General features: G+C 37.4%; 3 protein-coding genes and 1 non-coding gene across 5 annotated transcripts in view; 2 read left to right on the forward strand and 2 right to left on the reverse strand.

Annotated features, from left to right (window-relative positions):
* The window catches only part of LOC139479847 (dynein axonemal intermediate chain 3-like), a 30506-nt gene extending 26667 nt beyond the window's left edge, over positions 1–3839 (reverse strand). For both annotated transcript variants that reach the window (XM_071262744.1, XM_071262743.1), the window contains exons 1-4: positions 3741–3839; positions 1148–1225; positions 367–553; positions 88–168 (exon numbers count right to left, since the gene is read on the reverse strand). In XM_071262744.1, the coding sequence (XP_071118845.1) occupies positions 88–168; positions 367–553; positions 1148–1216 (337 nt within the window). In that variant the 5' untranslated portion in view covers positions 1217–1225; positions 3741–3839. The remainder of the gene's footprint in view (positions 1–87; positions 169–366; positions 554–1147; positions 1226–3740) is intronic.
* Positions 3840–4054: 215 nt separating this feature from the next.
* Trnac-gca (transfer RNA cysteine (anticodon GCA)) lies at positions 4055–4126 on the forward strand. Its single transcript has one exon. It is a non-coding gene; the product is annotated as a tRNA-Cys (tRNA).
* Positions 4127–8276: 4150 nt separating this feature from the next.
* LOC139479846 (histone chaperone ASF1A-like) lies at positions 8277–16278 on the reverse strand. The gene is made up of 4 exons (XM_071262742.1): positions 16054–16278; positions 13109–13224; positions 10756–10938; positions 8277–9096 (listed from the first exon to the last, which is right to left on the reverse strand). Exons 1-4 carry the CDS (start codon positions 16160–16162, stop codon positions 8881–8883), a joined length of 624 nt encoding a protein of 207 aa, XP_071118843.1. The 5' UTR covers positions 16163–16278; the 3' UTR covers positions 8277–8880.
* Positions 16279–16397: 119 nt separating this feature from the next.
* LOC139480042 (vimentin-type intermediate filament-associated coiled-coil protein-like) lies at positions 16398–19518 on the forward strand. The gene is made up of 2 exons (XM_071263022.1): positions 16398–16440; positions 17887–19518. Exons 1-2 carry the CDS (start codon positions 16411–16413, stop codon positions 18520–18522), a joined length of 666 nt encoding a protein of 221 aa, XP_071119123.1. The 5' UTR covers positions 16398–16410; the 3' UTR covers positions 18523–19518.
* Positions 19519–21302: the final 1784 nt, after the last annotated feature.

The following is a 21302-nucleotide window of genomic DNA, read 5'->3' on the forward strand; positions in this document are numbered from 1 at the left end:
GAGGTTACTTTGAACACAACAGTATCTGATGCTTCTCCAACACTTAGTATCTACAAGTTGATGACACTGATCTCCCTGGTAACTGACCATCTTCCTCTGTGTCGTCGGCAGTGGTGCTGGCAGCAGGCGTGTCTTCACGCTTATCCTCAGACTTGGGTTTGCCCTTCCCTGGACAGAACATGGAAAATATAAAAGCAATGCTAGTGTGCAAAATAATTAATTCAGATGCAGCTGACACTTTTCAGTGTGGGACATTTATAGGCCTCCTGGTTTCCTTGAAGTTTGCTGCTATAATATTAAAATCTTATCTTTTTCTTCTCATAAAAAAAATATTCAAATAATATGAAAAGGGATTATTTCCCCTACCTTTTGCATTTGCCTTTGGTGCAGTTTTACTCTTGGCGCTAGACTGTGGGCTCTTGGCATTCTTGACAACCCCACTCCCTGGCTTACTCCCCGCCTTACTCCCTGTCCTGGCGCTTCCTGGACCAGATGGAGTGGGGCTCTTAGACTTGACGGAAGACGGAGTGGCTGGCTTCTTGGAACTTGTGTCCTAAAAATAATGTTGCAAACTCTCACTCTTTTGTATCATTGTCTAGTTAAATTTTCAAAATCCCCAGGAATATTGATCAGCTTCATTGTCTTTATTTTAGAGGATATTATCTGCATGTATCCACAGTGGTAGAAACTAACATGTTTTGTCCACTAGTCCTAATAATTATAACACATATCAAAACCCTTAAAAATGGTAAATTTCTACTTGTCCTTATGATACCAGGGTTTAAAAATTGGCACTAGTCCTACATAGTCCTTACCAAACTGCCCAATAGTTACGGTATCATAAGTGATAGTAGAAATTTGCCCTTTTTAAGGATTTCACTATATGTTATCATTATAAGGACTAGTGGACAGAAACTGTTAGTTTCTATTACTGAATGGTATCACTAGCAGGATGTCTGGGATTTTATGAACTGAATGGTTCTGTACACCACAAGTCCGAAGCTGATAAATCCTGTACACCAGCAGCCATTGAAAGAATGTAACATTCTTACAGGCTCAACATTTCTTTTTCAGTTTTCACGTTCACAATTACTCATTGACACAAGTAACAAGTATCTTCTGAAGCAGTGCATAATAATTAATTCACCTCATCCTTTTCAGTCTGTTCAGCTGACAGCTTCTCCTTGTCTGTTTCCTTGCCCTCTGTGTCAGACATGGCTCACACCTGCAGGGAAAGTGCCATGTATCAGATAACACCATTAGTCTTGTATTCACATCCTCAAGTGGCAGTCTGTATCAGGAATACATAATGCCATTTAGAAAGTAGCCAAATGTAACAAATGTTATATTTGGAATAACACTTTATTAGTTAAGTAACACTTTCTTAGTAAGAAAGTGTTATCCCAAACATAACATTTCTTACATTTGACCACTTTCTAAATGGCATTACGTATTCATATCTTTCAACCATGGGAGCTGTGCCAATTTACACTTGTTAGAGGGGTACACAAAGTACATGATCTAGACAACCAGTTGTTGGATTTTCATTTTGTGGAAGCCTTGGTAGCTGGGTGGGTTAGATTGCTGACTTTGTGCGCTGGTGAATAGGTGCCTCACTCTGGCAGTGTAGGTTCGAATCCTGGATGGAACTCAACCCAAATAAGTACGAGAATTTGTGCTTTACTAAGAAAGTGTTATCACAAATATAACATTTGTTAAATCTGTATCATGTTAACATTGCTTTAACGAATACCTCAGGTAATTTATTTTTGTTCAGAAATAGCTTGTCACATTAATATCAATATTAATAAAATGGCAGACAGAGCTCTGTTCTTTGTGCATGTCGAGCGGGAAGTGTGTGGCTGTGACTACTGTAGTGTATCCTAACATTTGTTAAATATTTTTAAAACAATATGCCTATCTACTAACATGATTCCCATGTATGTATACATACTTTCAAAAGTGAACTTTGAAAAAGAACTTGAAAACAAAAACTGTTGAAAGTTTTGAGGGGCTCCCTTTTTGTTTTCAAAAACTGGTACTGGCGACCAACCAGTTATCGTCAAGGATTAATTATCGCCAAGTCCCTGTTGTAGAGTGTGTGCATGTGATCACATCTCATCTTATTTTTGCTCGTTTTCATTAGAAGAGAAAAAATGTTTATCCAAAAATGATAGACAAAACAGACTCTTGTGAGGAAATATTAAAAAAAACACCATATAATCACCATGCTGAAGTACAACTTTAGGAAAGACATACGGGTGATGTCACGTGACTAATTCATGCGTAAACAAAAATCCAACAACATGATGCACTTTCAGTTGTCATAGCTTACAATCTGTCTGTCATTTCTTCCCCAAAATACAATTCTAAAACCTACTTGAGCTATTTTTCCAAAATGTATATGTATATAGTACAAAGTACAAATGTGTTGAGGATAAGCATGTGTAAATCGAGGTTGTGGAATATGTTTACTTCAGTTTGAAAAAATGACAGAAGCATTTCTTATTAATTGTAATGAATATAAAAATTGAGTGAGATACAAGAGAAAATAGAAAATGTAATTTGCAAAATTGACGTGGTGTGCACATGCTATTTAGACGATAGCGATAACTGGTACAGTTGGTCGACAACAAACTTCCATTTCCACTGATTTGATTCCCTATTGTCACGTTATAACAGAAATCTGCTGAAACCTTTTCCACGGACAGAACTAAGCGCATGTGCTAATGGTTTCTAAAAAAAATCAACGTTATTGGCACAGTTAACTTTGTACACGGAATATGTCCAAAAAAAATATATACAAAATTGTGATAACTGGTGAGTGACCAGTACTGTTTTCATTTCGATTTAGCATCCTTTTTCAGAACTGACCCAAGATAAAATTAAGCATGCTGCATGGTGTGTGTATTTGAAGAAACAGGTAAAGTTTTTAAAAATATTTGTTATCAATCAGAAATGTAGAAGTGCAGTGTAAATACTAAATAACAAAGGCAACAGTAATAGCAGTGACATATAGGCCTAGAACAGCTGATGGTAAGATTTAACGGGGACTTTGCAGACAGTAGACATTTGTGTACCCTGGACGTGTAAAATGATCCCTAAATTTCTTTTTAAACTCTGAAGATGACCGAAACAAACCAGTGATAGGAGAAGCACCATTCCCACGTGTACCCATTTCCAGGAATCATCAACATTGACAGTGAAAAAAGATAGTGTCAATGGAACTTTTGGTTAGCCTAAATGAAATGTGAAAGTAGCGTGATCACCCATCATTTGACCACCGTCAAACTGTTCATCTGTGATCTAAGGGTGCGATTATAAATCTCTTCGCCACCCAGTAGTTTATTAAAAACTAAATATATCTAAAAAAATATATATATATCAAGTATTGCACATAAATATTTACGCGTGCCTTTCGATCCTAGTTGTGTTAGGGTCAGTTTAGCTTACCCTTATAACTCTATCCTTAGCCCTTGGATCATTGAATAAAAATAGTGGCGAACATATTCTATAGATGCTCCGATCTTAGCTCTTGAGCACATTGGTACTGTGTCTTCTTTGCTATCTGACTTGGACACACTTGGACCCTACCAAAACATAAAACTCGACAAAGCAAGGTGCCCGGCGTATCCATGCATTCCTTCTGCTCGAGTCGTGAACGTGTTGATATCATACAAAATGCTTGAATCAATCAAAGAGGGGGCTAAAACAATTAAATCGCAAGGGTACATACTTACCTTTTTGTCAGTGCTAGAAGATGAGATACTTAAATAAGCAATCCTCAATAGCGAGTGGAGCCAATTTCAGAGATCATCAACACAACGCGGCCATATTGAAAGGACCCGGATGTTGTATACAATGTCAGTTGCCCTTGACAACAAGCTGAATGTACGAATGTGACCGTAGAATATTAACTTATTTTATATATCATACTATTTAAAAGATTTTTACAGTTTGGTGAGATGATATCGATCTAATTTCTTTAATCTTAGTCCTAATATTATTTTGTCAGTGCAATAACTTGCGAATTTTGACTATCCTCTTCCATCCTGGGGGTATAGCTCAGTGGTAGAGCATTCGACTGCAGATCGAGAGGTCCCCGGTTCGATCCCGGGTGCCCCCTTAGCTTTTACCTTTTTAAAGTTTACATATCTACAAAATTCACGCTCATATGGCACTGGCGTCAAGCTTAACGAAGAAAAAAAAGTTTGACTTGGAAATTCTGTAAATTTTAAGACAAGAAATTAAAAACATCATTTTGACTTACATAAAGTTGTCAATTAATTGTGTGTTTGTTCCCTGTTACCCACATGTGCATTCTCAATAAAAAAATGTTTTATCACCAAGCACTGAAAAAAACATTAGATTTGCAGTTTTAGACTTAGAAAATTAGAATCTTAAAATCTAATTATTTTTTTAATGTCAGTGTTTCTAGGATAGTGAGGACTGATTAAACATTGTCATTCAAGTTTGTGGCTGATAAAAAATCACAGATAGAAACAATGGTTGTTAGAATATGGAATGTTCCTATAAAATAACCATGACATATGATGCCCATATCTAAAAGTAGTGTGAAACAAACTCAGTCACACAAATGCAAGCTTGACTTTGAAGGGCCCATTGCACAATGCTTGTGTGAGCACATGCTCTTGCATTAGTTCTGACTGATGTCAATTTCATGCCGGTTTACAGGAATACTGTCGAGCATGAGACAGGGTAACAACAAGTACCATATTTTTTCGTCTTATGGTGTGACCCGGCCCCAGATTGAACTCCGCAACTTCCACTTTCCAGGCGGGCGCTCTACCACTAGACCATGGAAGCGATCTTTGACCAATGAAGATCCAGGTAGAGAATAGGTCTTCAGCAACCCATCCTTGGCGTAAGAGGTGATTATACTTGTTGTAAGAGGCGACTAATGGGATCGGGTGGTCAGGATCTCTGACTTGGTTAATGTATGTCATTGTATCCCAATTGCGTGGATCGATGCTCATGATGTCAATCACTGGATTGTCTGGTCCAGAATCGATTATTTACAGACCGCTGTCATATAGCTTGAATATTGCTGAGTGTGGTGTTAAACAGCAAACAAAACAAAAACAAACAAATTCTAAATGCCATTCAAAGATCTGGCTTAAATCAACCACCAATTCAGATATGGTCAAAATCTACAATTCAGGAACAAAAATATGATCCTTCATTGAGTGAGGGCAAAACTGTTCAAACGTCTGTGCTTTTGACATGCCTCTTGTACAATTGAAAAGCTGTATTTCATCTTTATTACACCTAGACAAAAAATACAAGCAAGAAACATAACGTCACCAAATTTATTTCTGTTGATTTGGTAGACTAGAGAGACAACACACTGATATATACAATATCAAAATATTAAATATAAGCTTAAGTCATGATCAATAGCCTGGCATTACATGACTATGAATACAATTCCATTACGACATCTAATCTTAAAAGATTCAACATTTTAGTCAGATTGGAGCCTGCCTAGGAATTGTCTTGAGAACACATCACCACATGCATCGCAAGTATTTGCCAGAATCAATGGGTAGCCAAGAAAAAAAAGTTAAAAGGGATCGTCCCTCATCATTTACTTGGCAATTCAGAGGCTCCTGAGTTTTAAGGAATGTCCCAAAATTCTGGTTCCAAAAATGAATGCTACTTGTTTAAGTTTGTTGTTTTACTCCACACTCAGCAATGTTCCATCCATGGAGCAGGCAGGGAACAAGTCTGAACCAGATAAACCAGTGATTGTTATTATGAACATCCCATGTCACCTCGGTATGACGTAATCATCCAGGTATGGAGCCTGACAGCTACCCCTGTTGTAATGAGCGAGTGAGGGAGTATGGTTTTACTCCGCTTTTAGCACTATTCCAGCAACATCACAGCGGGGTACACCAGAAATGGGCTTCACACATTGTACCCATGTCGTGAATCAAACCTGGGTGTTCGGCGTGACGAGCGAATGTTTTAACCACTAGGCTACCCGACCGCCCCTATCCCTGTTGTAACATCCAGGCATGTGATTGGAGGAAGACCAAACAAACAATAAAAAGACTGAAAAAACAAAACCTTCTAAAGCATTGAAACTTCTGATATTTTTCAACAGAAATTATATCGAGTTGGGGGGAAAAAATGTAGATAAAATATGACTTCAGGTGGAAATATCACAGGCCTGTCAGCAGTAGAAACTAACAGTTTGCATCCACTAGTCCTCATAATGATACCTTAATGCCAATTTCTAATGCTGCCTGTAATATTGTACAACAATCACATGTTGCTGGAGATATATTCTAACCCCAAACCCTGATGAGCCTCTTGAGAGGTGAAACAGGAATAATATAATTTGATTACAGCCTTGCACTGATTGTGATAAATGTGGTGATGGTGACAATAGTCATGAGGTTTTGTCATCAGTGATGTTTTTGGTGTTGTTGATGATAAATGACAGTTCAATGTGAATGAGCAATGTAACTAATTCGTAGTCTCATACTCTAGTTCTAGATATTGGTTCACAGCATGAAGCATTATCTTCATCCCTTCATAAACAAATAAATTTACATGATGACATGCTTGACATGGATCTGATGGGACTCTGGACACGCTGAATGAAAAGAAAAAGTTGAATACATAGATACTGAAGCACTAACTAGTATTAAAAAAAAATCATAAAAAAATAAATATTCAGTATACATTAAGATGAAACACAAAGATGAATAGACAAAATGTTACGTAACCATGGTAACCTAGGTACACCACAGCCAGCTCATTACAAAACTATGACAAACTCAACGCCATGATGCATAACATGCATTAGACGATACGTGAAATGCCCACAGCCAAATATATTTTGACCAAGCTTGGAAGTAAAACAGGGTATTCCTAAGTGATTGTGACCATATACCCTGTTGAAGTCCGGACATGCAAATGCATCCACCCGATCATGAACTAACTTAATTTCCCACCCAACCCATAGAATGGCCCATCATATGACCTTCGTTTTTGTGTCAGCAATATTCCATCTGTATCATGGCAGCATCTCTATAATCAGTTCAGGGCCAGACAAAGCAGTGATTGATATCATGGGCACGTCTCACACTGTCTGGGTATATATCTTTCAATCATGTCACAAAGTCTGACTTCTTGATCCATTTAGTCGTCTCTAACAAGCAATGTTACTTGGCCCTATTTTTATCCAGAATATCATAAGGCAATAAATTCAGATTTAGTGTTTTAGTGTTTCCTAAACTAACTCCTGCATTAATAATAGGGCTGTAACTATGCTTACCAATCTTCAAAATAGCCGCCTGCTGATAATCCCATGAAGTGAACTTCCTGGCAGTCTGCGACCTTAGCCATTACCCTGAAGCCAAAGTGTAGAACAATTCTTTTTGATCTCTTAAGCCTAGCTAAGTCTGCGCAACACTGAACTCTACTGAAAATGATGAGAAGAGCCATGTTCGGGCAAGTCGACTCAAAAGAATCTGGCACAGACAGCACACAGACATAATTAATTAGTGTTCTCCTTCATGTCTGTTATAATACACAATCAATTATTGTATTAACGTATTAGACTCCAAAATTTAATGTAAGATTGAAATTTAGTTTAATTTAGACACCACACCGATTGTTTTATCAATCTAACATTAGGCTGATGTGAATAAGTTATGCTTGATTGCATCTTTTGTCATACCATCTTGAAATATAGTGTTACATCCTTGGTGTTACAGATAGATTTCTATTGTGATTTAAGAGGCGGGATAATGGTACTGAAAAGCTCCTAGAGTAGCAAGTCAATGGCTGGATCCATATTTGGTTTAACAATACACTTGGATGCTGGAAGATATGTATCTCCATTAAAGGTCGCAATGCAATACATGAGATGAAGACTTGACACTGCCATGTGTAATGAATTAACATTGTCCATCCTGAGACTGAGTAGGTAAGTGAGTGAGTGAGTATGGTTTTCCACTGCATGTTTGTTGAAATATTCCAGTGGGGGGACACCAGAAATGAGGAATTTGACAGCCTACCAAAACATAATCAGCAAGCTTAAGTAAATCAAACAAATAGCTTAGGAAATCTTAAACAAACCATATGAAAATAGTACTTCATTTATTTTCATACCAAACGTCCTTAGTCTTTTTGTCCTCATTCCTGACTTCACGCTGTGGCATGTGTTGGACAAACCTAATCTTCAGTCAATCATCACAGCCCTTTTCAGCAATCAGGAAAAAAATGAACACAACAATCACTGAAGTGCCTTGCTTCATTGAATGTAAATATATGTTCCTATCATGTTTGGGCTGCCTGAAGATACCATTTAGAAATTCTGAATGTGGTCAATTTTGTTTTTTCCTGTTTCAATTCAGAATTTTACACTGTTGCCATGGTTACTAGGTCAGTCAGGTGTGGACAAAAGTTACGGTAGCACTTAGCATCTCTAGCACATTCACAGCTGGGCTCTGTGGAACAGGATACAGTGACACCCTCTTAATCTGGACACAACCCTTCCCAGTGAAACGGGATTGATAATATTTCCAGATGGGCTAATCATTGCTAGGTACTAATGGCCTCTGGGTACTTATTATTATATATATGGTAGATGTTCCTAGCAGCATTGTCTGGATAGCAGGGTGTCTGGATTAACAAGGAGTCACTGTAATTCAGAACAGTCTATTTGATGTCAAGGAGTATGTCTCTCACAATGTTAGGATATTTCTACATAGATGTAAATCCTTGATGTCATTAGCTGCTGCCAACACACTTGTCCAAATGACAGAGGAAATATTTTTCACATTTCTCTATTCCAGAAGATATCACTGTTTGTCTTTATTCCCACATGGTTTGCCATTCTTATTAACTTGTATCCATGGCAACACCAACACTGTTGCTTTCGTTGGAGAAATTGGCAGGTTTCATGGGCTCCCTGTCACGTTCTTGATTAGCAGCATTTTCAGGGTTGCCAACAGGGGGCACATTTTCTGCGTTACTAGTGTCAGCTTGAACCTCGTCGTCCCAGTCAATTTTGAACTTGGTCACTCTGACATCTTTTGTTACAATTGTTCGTTGAAGCTGCAACAAGACATTCAAAACATATGAACACCTATTCAGTTAAAAGGTTTTTTAGATGTTACCAAAAGACATATTCTGGACTCAAATTAATCAGGCACAAACAGAATAAGGTCAATGGTAGGGACCAACTACAAGGACATTGTCTTTTTGTATCTACTGCAAAATTACAACATCAACCATATATAGTTGCAGCCCTGAACTAATAGTGTCAAGATTCATTGATAATGGATCACAAAATTACACCGGACGCTTATGTCTTAATTCTGAAATGATTTTCAAAAAGGAATACCGTATTCGACGTAATGAGCGCTCTTAAAAGCGTCCACTTTGATATTTGCTAATATATAGGCTCGTGAACAATCCCAATTAGCACCCCTTCCGATTGATCAATGTAAACAAGGCTTATTTATTTGCGTATAATACACACTTGGGTGTTATAACACCCTTAATTATGGGCAATTTAATTCTGGAAAAATATATCTGTCGTATATCAACATTTCAGGCTGTCAGCATAAACCATGAAATTTATCTTTTAACTGTTTTTTTCACTAAAATAACATTCTAATAAAAGCCCCCTATTTCTAATTTTGAGAGTTCCATGGGCGCTTATTTCGTCAAAAACAGTATGTACCTATTTTTTCCTAATAAGTACTTGGACAAAACAAGTTCAAATTAAGTAATGCTATGCATCATGACTTGCTACCTGAGGTAGTGGCATTATGACGGCTCTACTTGGAAAACTAAATATAGCATATTGATAGTTCCTCTGTGGTTTGATATTCCTAGTTTTGGCTTTACTCTTTGCTTTGACATAACCAATGGCAACTGAAATGCTTATAAAACACACAGAACTGCAGAAGATTTGACAATGTTGAATAAGAACTAAGGGAGATAACTTCATTCATCTGTGCAGATGAGTATGTTGTCTCCCTTAGCAGTTCTTCACATTTACTAAACTGTAAAACTTACGATCAACAATCTGTGAAAAAACTCTTATTGTGTGGAAGACAAATAAGTATCTGACAAACCAACCCTTATCATTGACCAGTTAGTTACATGACCACCGATGCACATTATAACACTCCTTTTCAGGCCTCAAAGTTTAAATATTTACCAAGTGGCCAGTGGTAAAATCAAGAAGTCAAGCCAATATTGTAGGTAGCTAAAAGCATTTGAAATTATCTTTTATCAAATAACTATTATAATATGTATAATTTGTAGCACTAGTCTTCAAATTAAATATTAGTGGAAACTGTACTTGAGTTTTGTTGTTTGTGACTCAAACGACACAGTTTATGTAACAAGATTATATAGGTATATCTTTGCTTATCCAATAAATTATCAACTAAAATAAAATACTAATTACACTAATATTGATGTATTTCGGTTCATTGTTGACTTTAAGAGTAATTATTTGTGAGTGCAATCAGAAGCAGACATATTGTGTCAACATATGTGTAGCAATAAAATTTAGTCGCCACAAGATATTTTTCAAGATATTTTTTGGCTATCTCTGAATTTTAGACAGTAGACAAACTGAAATTTTTTAGTCGCAACTTTGAGGCTTGCTTTTAATATTTATGTATGACCACAACATGTGCAAGTGCCTGGAAATGTAATGTGGAGCCCCACCAGTAAATAAAAGCATGTTTAACAAACCTGTTCATAAATAGGTATTGCTGGTGGATTTTCGTTCAACTCTACATCTTCTGAGCGGTAGAAATTGTTGACATAATATCCCACACGAATGAACTCTTTACTCCTGTAAGAGCAGGTGAGAAGGACGACAGTCACTCCGACAACATCGTTGATTGGAATCTTGTTTATGTCAGGTGCAGGTGCCTGGAACAATACAAATGGTTAATCAGTTCTTACCCCAATATCTCTGTACAATACACAACAATGTAAGCAGTGGTGTGGAAATATCAAAATTGTGAACTTGTTACTGGACACGTACACAGTAAATATTGGCTTGTCCCGATCATTCTTTGAAAAAGTAGTGTTCTTATTACATTCTTTCACGTACTGCCCGTGATCTACATTTTGACATTGATGAATAAGCTATTTTTTTTACCCATTTCTCGGCTGAAATAAACCCCCCAAAAACAATATTTTATTGGCTACATGGTACTCTGAACAATTAATCAGAGAGCATGTCCTAAAGCTTGTTGGAAATCAGATATGTAAGAAACACACTGCCTGCCATCAGATCAATTCGCCATACTTGCTTTTTGTTTTCTTATGAAAATTAACTCAAGTCAGCAAAATTGTAAGGACGAGCAGATTTTTTGTTTGTCTGGCAATATCACCTCACATAAAAAAGTCAAGCATTGTTTTTCCACACCCTTGGAGAGTCACTGAATGATCAATTATTAAGGGTATTGACCTACTCTGGTCCAAAATCAAAAAGGTGAATGACAAATGTCATGTCATGATTGTTTTGCACATGGCCAAATCATGGCAGCCTGCACATAAATCAAGACTGGGGTAGTATATAGACATGATGCTGATTATGAAGTCCCACAATGACAAGCCACTGAGTCTGATCCAAGACAAGCAGCAGATTACTGGTAACGATCCCCCAGTCCCATGAGGAGCCATTCATTCAAGTATCCCTGCTTGTCAGTTTGTCTTGGGAAGAAAATTAGTCATGCAGACCATAGACATTTACTACTTTGGCAACACTCAAGGGTTGGTTGGTTGGTTTGTTGTTTAATGCTGCACTCAGCAATATTCCAGCTATATGACGGCAGTCTGTAAATAATCGAGTCTGGACCAGACAATCCAGGGATTGATATCCACGCAATTGGGATCGATAACATGCATCAACCAAGTCAGCGAGCCTGACCACCCGATCCCGTTAGTCGTCTCTCATGACAAGCATAGTCGCCTTTTATGGCATGCATGGGTTGCTGAAGACCTATTCTACCCCGGATCTTCACGGAGACACTCAAGGGAATGTGTATGGTAAAAAAGGTCATAATCCAGGGCTTGTTTTAAGGAACTTGATATAACTTGCACCAGGTGCATGTTGACATGAAAACCAAGTTGCAATAAACAAAACCAAGTTGTACCCTGGACCCATAAATTTACCAAAGTTAAAGCGTAGTCTGGCCTGTTGCCAGTGCCCATAAACTAATGACGCACTGTTGTAAAACATAATAGTTAGTTTGTTCGTTGTTTAACGCCGCACTCAGCAATATTCCAGCTATATAAAACATAATAGTAACATGTGCACATAATCTTGAAGTACCCACAGTTAGATAAGCCTACACAACACAGGGATTAGTGATGAAGAATGGTAAATAAACTTCATATGTAATGACATTTAAATGAGTGTGTTCAAAAACAAATTTGGTGTGTGGACAAGTAAGTGTTAGTCGGACACAAATTTTGAAATTCTTTTTACATGCACTTGGTATATGTAGACCTAAACAATAGGTTGCAATTTTCAATATTTGCTCGCACTGGTGCATGTTTTATATAGCTAAATCTAGCACTGTAATCACTACATCAGGTCCCTAAAGTCTGCTCAAAGAAATGGGACCCAACACACAACTGAACAAATCATTCATAGTTGAACTACCTGCACATCTGGTGTTATTCACCTTGATCTTCTATTGAGCATGTTGAGGTATTCTCAAAACAATGTAACATCAAAAAATAGATTTTGGGGAAACTTGTTTTTCTTGTAATGGCTAAATGTAGTTAATAATTCTGTCATATCAGTGTTTGGAATACCCAAAGTAAGAATTCAGCTTTTGCTTTTCGTATTGCATGAAAATATGCATTGAAGATTAATGGGGTCCAAGAATTAAAACTCTAAAACATCTTTTAAACAAAATAAAAAAACATCCTAATTGGCCTGCCATAGGCATAAATCCCTGGTTTATCTGTTCTATTTCACAACACCGTCTCTGCAAGGTGTAAACATTTTGAGGAAAGCTACATCATTACCTCATCATGCTCAATCACAACAGGAAGTGCTGATGACAATGATTAGGTTTGTTACCTCAAACACAAACTTGTGGCATCCTGCAGGAACAGGTCCGACTAGGACAGTTTCAAGTATCTGATCATGTTCCACACTTTCGGCAGATCCCACATAGATGATCTTCCACTCTAAGTCTGTGACAAACAACGAAACATTAATTTCAATGAATGTTTGGTGTATTATTTTTTATTATATTATTTTATACATTTATATACCACAGATATCCAGGCACTAGAATATGTTCCCCAACCAATGGATACATTTGAATTCTAGTTATTCTCAACTCCCTGGGGAGTATACAACCCAAGCCGCCTAGGTAGGCTAGAAGAATGCTACATCCATCTCACATATCGGGTACCCATTCACTGTTGGGTGAACAGAGGCACACTTGATCTCAGTCACCAGCCCAGGGTGACACTCTAAGTTTTGACACTTGTGTTTCAGGTGTATGTACATATTCTTGTTTCCATCATCTGGTCATCTACCATCGGACGAGTGGGTTCTCTTGAGTGCACAGGGTGTACGTACTGTACACTAGGTGTAGTGACAACACTGTAGACCTGTAAACATTGTTGTTCCCACGGCTGAATAACAACCAGTCACTAGCGGGACACTATCCCAGCATTTCACGCTAGCTAGCCTGGCGCTTTTGACCACTTGCCTACTCCACCAAGTACAACACACAAGATTACTTTGCTTTTTTGCAACACACCTAGCAGTATTCCAGATATAGATGAAATAAACATGGATAGTAACAAAGGAAACGGATGGGTGAGGAGAAGAAGATTTAGAATTGTTTAGATAGCATCATTGGAAAGATAGGAGGGAGCACACATACTTCCGTTGGAACATCTGAGGATGCATTCATGTTGACCTAAATTACTACATTTGTACACAGATATTAACGTATATTTAGCTTTGGAAGTTTACATGTATTGTTTCTGGATAACAATATTGTCATAAAAAGCATTGTGCCTTTGAATGGTTCCTTTGTTAACTTCTTTTCCTCACTGACTTTAATGGTAAGTGTTTAAATATCAGAATCATTTTAAATCTGTGCCAAAACCTTCTGCGACTACAACTAGTACTAGCCTGAACTTGGCTCTAAGCCTCATTTTCTGTGGAATTAACTGATGTTATGTGAATTATCATTAACTGATGTTCCTAGACTGAACAGAATTTTACTAGGCTCTGGCTTCGGACCACTGGCTAAAGTCATACTGTATTTTATGTAGCTTTGGAGATTGTATTCAATGAACACGAATCACGCATTACATAACTGAAAAATGCACGAAAGCTCAATTTTTGGGCAAATAGTCACAATCAAATATTATTTTGTGACATTCTGTAATCATGCGGCCCAGAGTGAGTGGACATTGTTTTACGCCGCTTTTGACAATATTCCTGCAATATCACTGCGGGGGACACCAGAAATGGGCTTCACACATAGTACCCACGTCGGGAATCTAACCCGGGTCTTCTGTGTGACAAGCGAACGCTTTAACCACTAGGTTACCCAACCGCCCCACGCGGCCTAGAATTATCTCTGCTGAATGATGGCAGCCTATGAATAATAGTTCAGTCCAGACAATCCAGTGTGCTATTGGGTCCATAATCTAAGATGGAAGGCCACCACAACAAAGTCACAGAGCCTGACCACCCAAACCACTCAATCACTTCTTACAAACAGCATGGGTTGCATGGGGCCTCAGCTGAACCGGAATCCCCACTGGGTATACAGTCACACACATAAAATTACATTCAAGTGACTTTAATGAGCGAGTTGTGTTTATCACGTCTTGGAACAGTATTTCAGTTGCATAACATGTCTGGCACACTATGGGACATAACTCTGCACAGCATATTATGGTACCTTTGATGAAAGGGCAAACATTGCACATGAAGTGGTAGTGGAGTGAATGTTGTTTATATAAATCACCAATATTCCACTAATATGGTGATCTGTATATAACTGAACCTCAACTTCACAAACCAGTGGCGACGGCCAATACCAGCCAGGACAGGGCACAATCAGATACGATAAGAAACACCATACATCCTGTTCATAATTGTCTGCTAAATGTTTTGACGGTTGTCATTTAAAGCAGCAGTCAGCAATAATCCAGCTATATGACGGTGGCCTGTAAATAATCAATTCAGGGTCAATGATTGCTATTTTGAACAACGATCCATGTCATTAGGGAAACTTAAAAATGCAATTAAATAAGATCCATTTTGACAAGTAAAGGATGTTGTTGCACATTCTAACATGAAATCCCCACAGCCATCTGCCTGATGTTGGCCTCGAGACATTTTCTCATCTTGAATCCCTTATGGGACCTTGCGTCATAGCAAGTTATTAAACAGATATTTAACATGTGTCTGCTCAACTACATTACTGGCCTGAAGGTGATATCTCTTTATTGTTTAATTACACACTCAGCAATATTCCAGCTATATGGTGGCAGCCTGTACATATTTTAATCGACTCAGGACCAGACAATCAAGTGATCGATTTTGTGAGCAACGATCAACGCCATGGGGTACAAAGATCCGCTATCAACCAAGTCACTGATCCTGACCACCCGATCAGTTTGGTCACCTTTCACTACCACTGACCAGCTAAGGTTGCTGGGGTCCTTCTAATTTGAAATCCCAAAACTTGATCACACCGAGATGAACAAGAAAGAACGAGTAATGTATATTTTTAGAACAAATTGCAACCTCAGCATAGATCTGAGCAGTGTGTCAACTATTTTTTTCAAGAGTACTTCTTTATTAAAAACGATGCAACCATCCTTTACATTTAGGCCTATCTGTGCATCTTCATATTCCAAAACAGTTTCAGCGATTGACATATTCTACAACGACATAGTTATGTTCACGTCTGTGGAAACCAGTCGTTCAAAGCAATAACATACTTGTAATATTACATACGGTTTTCGTTCCTTTTGTACTCTTACCTGTCGCTAGATCTTCTGTGCACTCAAAAGTTATTTCGAATTGGAAAGGGTTAAGGAAAGATGATGGATTGTCCAAAACTGTTACGTTACTTATATGTACTTTAGCCATTATTAGTCAAGCGTTTAAAGTTTCATTTGTAATATGTTTACAACAAAAAGCCGGGAAGACAGGCGCCGAAATGTTTGTAAAGTGTTCGTGAAAAGAGCGCCAAGCGGAGACATCAATTTATTACTATTTAGTTAACTACATCGTGATTGGCGGATTATTGCCTTCCTTGTTTGCAACAAACATGTTGATTGGTTCCCGATCGCGCACCCGTCTCCTCCTCGCACAGCATTTCCGCTTCCGCAGCGTACATGTTGACAAAAGCGTCTGTCTGTCAAAACGTAGGTCATCTGAACATAAATCAAGTCTCCATTCTATTTAACTCTTTAGCCTGGTAAAATAAGACAATCGTGTAAGAATAAAATCCACAAGGTTGAAACTAAACCAATAAACACCACAATTAGCACGTATACTGATAAATGTTACACCTTGATTTCGACAGCTTGGCAAATGCAAATGCACGAATCCAGTGAACATTTGCATTTACCTATCAAGTGAGTCGCGTGATGATAGTCAGATCGTAAGACGAGATCAATCGCACCCGATCCTGATCAACTGGTGCTGCTTCAAAAGTGAATCTTGAGGTTCATAACCAGGGTCAGTGATAAAAGAATGTTTATTCTCACTAGTCCAAAAAGATTAGGCCCATCTGCTTCAAAGTTGCCAGCTTGAAAGTGTCTCTTCGTGCACTTCTGAAGTCTTGAGACTAGCAGATTTACATTAATTTCGAATGCAGATAACGTCAGTCTAAAATTCTAGTTATATTCTAGTTAGTTTGGATCTTGGTAGTCGAAAATGTAGCTAGAATAAATTGTCACTGAATTAATTCTCACATTATTTATAATTTAATTAAATATCCATACGGAAGCTACATAATCCAGAAACCAGACAAATGTTTACATGTAGATTCAAATGTCATGATAGAATATATGTACATGTTAGAAAATGTATAATAAAACTACAATATGTATAAGAAATCAGTTGATTATGCCTTTCTAGTTCAACTACCACTTCGCACTTGGTTGATGCATGTCCTTGCATTGCATCCCAAGTACATGTAATGATGCTCATGATCTCAGTCACTGGATTGTCTGGTCCCGATTTGATTATTTACAGACCACCGACATATAGCTGGAATGTTGGTGAATGCTGCGTTAACAAACAAACCTTTTTGTTTGTACTGCATGCATAATCTGTGATTGAATGATGAAGTTAGGACCTAACCATGCTAAAATGTTTAAAATATGTTAGATTGTTCTGATTATGCTATTAAATGTGAGAGGAAGTTAAATGGGGTTTAACGTCGCATCCAAGATTATTGCACTTATATAGCAGCGTGCATGCATATGTGTGTGTGTGGCTGCCTGTACCAGTCCTGACTTATGATGATTTTATCCCATGACGCAGTTTAACATGAATACCCCTCTCAGACACAGTACACTGACTCCAAACTGACCAGTCCTTGTTGTGACCCCTTCATGCTGAGCGCCAGCAGGGTAACAACAAGTACCATCATTTAACATGACATGGCCAAGTGATCGAACCACTCTCTGGGCAGATGCTTTACCATTAGACCACGGAGGCCGTCTATATTATTAGAACACTTTCCAGCTTGTAAATTCAATCTTTTGGATTGAAAAAGACAGGTTCATTACTTCATTACTTACATTACAATGGTAAGAAGACATTACATTTCCACTACTTTAGTCTACATTTGATTGTTTCAGAAGGAAGAAACAATGTCTACCATGATACCAAGAACCAGTATCGATGAGGCCAATCGACATCTCCTTGCTCTACACAGACGTGTAAATGAGCTGGAAAATACTGTTCAAGAGCAAAACAATGCACTCCTTGCCAAGGATGAATTGTTGAGGACCAAAGTTTCTGAGGTAGAGGCAGCGAAAAACAGTGAACTGGCTAAGCTATCAGAGAAACTTGTTTCAACTGAGAAGACTGTGGAAATCATACAAGAGCAACTGCGTCAGAAACACCAACAAGTTGCCATACTGCAACGAAGTTGTAGGCTTATGCAAAATCTAGTGTCTTTCAAGAATAATGTGAAAGAAATGTTGAGCTGCATGGATGATGCTGAGAAAGACATGGCCAGTCAAAGAGACTTCCTTAGTTTGTATACCGACTCTTCCACAGCGAACACTCATAATGCCAACTCAAGTCCTAAGTCATCAGGAGTACACATGAACTCTACAGTTGTCAATAGTTATGCAAATCATGAGGACACTCAAGATGATCAGAGTATGAATGGGGTGGATTCAGGGGACGATGTTTGGAAGGTTCGCCAGGGAAGAAAGCCCAGAGGGGAAAGAAAAACAAAACCCAAAGGGAAAGAATTTTATCTATGACGCTAGGTGGAGATGACTAAACCACTGCTGAACTGCACTGACAAATGTTTCAGGAAATCTTTGGTGATGAACATGATGAATGGCATTGATGGATACTGGGATATGTTTCTATGAGTGATTATGATTGTGGGTTCAAATCCGGTTTTGCCCTGATTATGTTTCTAAGTTTGTCAGCACCATACCCGTGTTCGTGGGTTTCACCAATGTGGTAAGCGTCTAAGACCTACATCACTTTGAGCTTTCCTCCCACATCAAGCTGACATGCAGTGATATAACTGGAATACTGTTCAAAGCGGCGTAAACCCAACTCACTCACTCACTTAATCATCTTGTACTTTAATGGTATAAATGGGACACTTGCTGTAAATATTTTGTCAGTGTAGACATTGTGAACCTGTCTTCTGTCAGTAATATGACTCAATATCACCAAGTAATCTGTTCATTATAAACAACTGTTTATTGAATATATGAGATAGGAAATCATGAAAATAGATATTAAAGATTAATTTACCATATTGCTATCATTAGTAATTTAGTTTTGCACAAGGGTAGCCTAGTGGTTAAAGTGTTCACTTGCCAGACTGCCAGGGTTTGATTCCATGTGCTGATATTGCTGGAATCCTGATAAAAGTGATTTAAAATCTTCCTTACTCAGAATGTCGTATTGAGGCTTCAGGTTCACACCAACATACACAACAGTTTATTGTATACAACTTGGGTAAGCTATGTTAATGCAAAAATATGTTTAATTTCAAGTTTTTAGTGGTTAACCACACATTTCATAGAGAGTTGATAAAAAGTTCTACATAGTGATCCTTACTTTACATTAATTTTTTTTTTATTTTCTTTCAGTCCATACCTATTAAAATGTTTTATAAAACCAATAAAATAAAGGTAATATCACTGTTTTAGAGCATTTGTATGGTGTACTTTCAATCAAACGGCATGTGTAGCATTTTTCTTTTCTTTTCTTTTTTTTTTGGTCACTTTTTTATTTTTGTGGGGTAAACTCAAACATTAACAAATGAATAAATAGGATTTTTTCGGTATTTGTTGATGTATCCTCTTGTTTTGTGTTTTGATGTTTTAAGTTTTGTTTTTTTATTGGACATGTTACCATGGTTACAAGTTTGAACATTTCTAGTCATGAAAATATATTGTCACCATTCCACGACACAATTGATAGGAGATTGATGTGTTTCTACATTCGTGTTTGCTGAAATGCTCTGTTATTTATTTATTTGTTTTGTTTGTTTATTTCATTGATTGTGTTGAAACAGTTATTCCCCAGGAGACCTTTCCCTGGAATCAAATGGTTTCCAGAGAAGTTAAAATGTTTACTCTTCCTCACAGCTTGAGATTGCTATTCTGTACTATTGCCATGTTTGCTACATGAGAGATGAGGCATGCACTCTACACCATGTCATGGTAAACAAACTGACAATGAAAGGCATATTTGTATTGAACATGCTTTGATGAGGATACCTTTGTTGCTCATTTCTAAGAATATATTTTGACAGAGATGATGGGACCAGTTTATTATACACTTTGTTACACTTGTTTATTCATGTATTACATGCTGTGTTTATTTCATGTGTTGATATGTGTTCCACACTTGTTACCAGACAATGAAATCCATAATCAGAGGAGCAATTGAATCTCTATATAATGAGTGTTGTGCTGTTTATTGTAATAATCTTTGTTTATGAAGTTTATAGTTACTTGAAATAGAATCATTATTTAATTAGCAGCTTGATCAAGTCAATGTTTGACTCTCTAAGGTACATGATAGTAGCCATAATATTATTGGGCCCACTTGCACAAAGCGATCTTAGCGTTAAGACAATCGTAAGCCTATGTTAATGTGTGGGAGTTACGATCATCTCCACCCTAAGATTGCTTTGTGCAAGTTGGCCCGGGTCCTCTATCGTCAGGAATACTGCATCTTTTGGAGGTACTTCTGCAACAAGCGTGCGTGTAAAACAGTGATACTTTAGTTCTTAGGGTAATTGTTTTGCTACAGTGATATACAATACATGTTTCATTGTCCTCTTTGAAGTGTTTACATTTTTTAATGTTTTTTCCTTTTCAAACCTGTTTCATTTGAAAGTCTGTGTATAAGGCACTGTGTTCACATACTTCATGTTTTCTTTTTACAGGTGATGCTGAACTGTATTCAATATATAGATCATGTTTATTTCGACAGATATTAATGTTAATGCACTGTATTCAGTATAAAGTTCATGTTTCATTGGATAGGTAATAATGAACTATATTCAATGTAGGGATCATGTTTTATTGGATAGGTAAGAATGAACTATATTCAATGTAGTGATCATGTTTTATTGGATAGGTAAGAATGAACTATATTCAATGTAGGGATCATGTTTTATTGGATAGGTAAGAATGAACTATATTCAATGTAGGGATCATGTTTTATTGGATAGGTAAGAATGAACTATATTCAATGTAGGGATCATGTTTTATTGGATAGGTAAGAATGAACTATATTCAATGTAGGGATCATGTTTTATTGGATAGGTAAGAATGAACTATATTCAATGTAGGGATCATGTTTTATTGGATAGGTAAGAATGAACTATATTCAATGTAGGGATCATGTTTTATTGGATAGGTAAGAATGAACTATATTCAATGTAGGGATCATGTTTTATTGGATAGGTAAGAATGAACTATATTCAATGTAGGGATCATGTTTTATTGGATAGGTAAGAATGAACTATATTCAATGTAGGGATCATGTTTTATTGGATAGGTAA

Source organism: Haliotis cracherodii, unplaced genomic scaffold (assembly GCF_022045235.1).
Source record: "Haliotis cracherodii isolate W230 unplaced genomic scaffold, xgHalCrac1.p SCAF_4, whole genome shotgun sequence".
Classification (NCBI taxonomy): Eukaryota; Metazoa; Mollusca; class Gastropoda; order Lepetellida; family Haliotidae; genus Haliotis; species Haliotis cracherodii.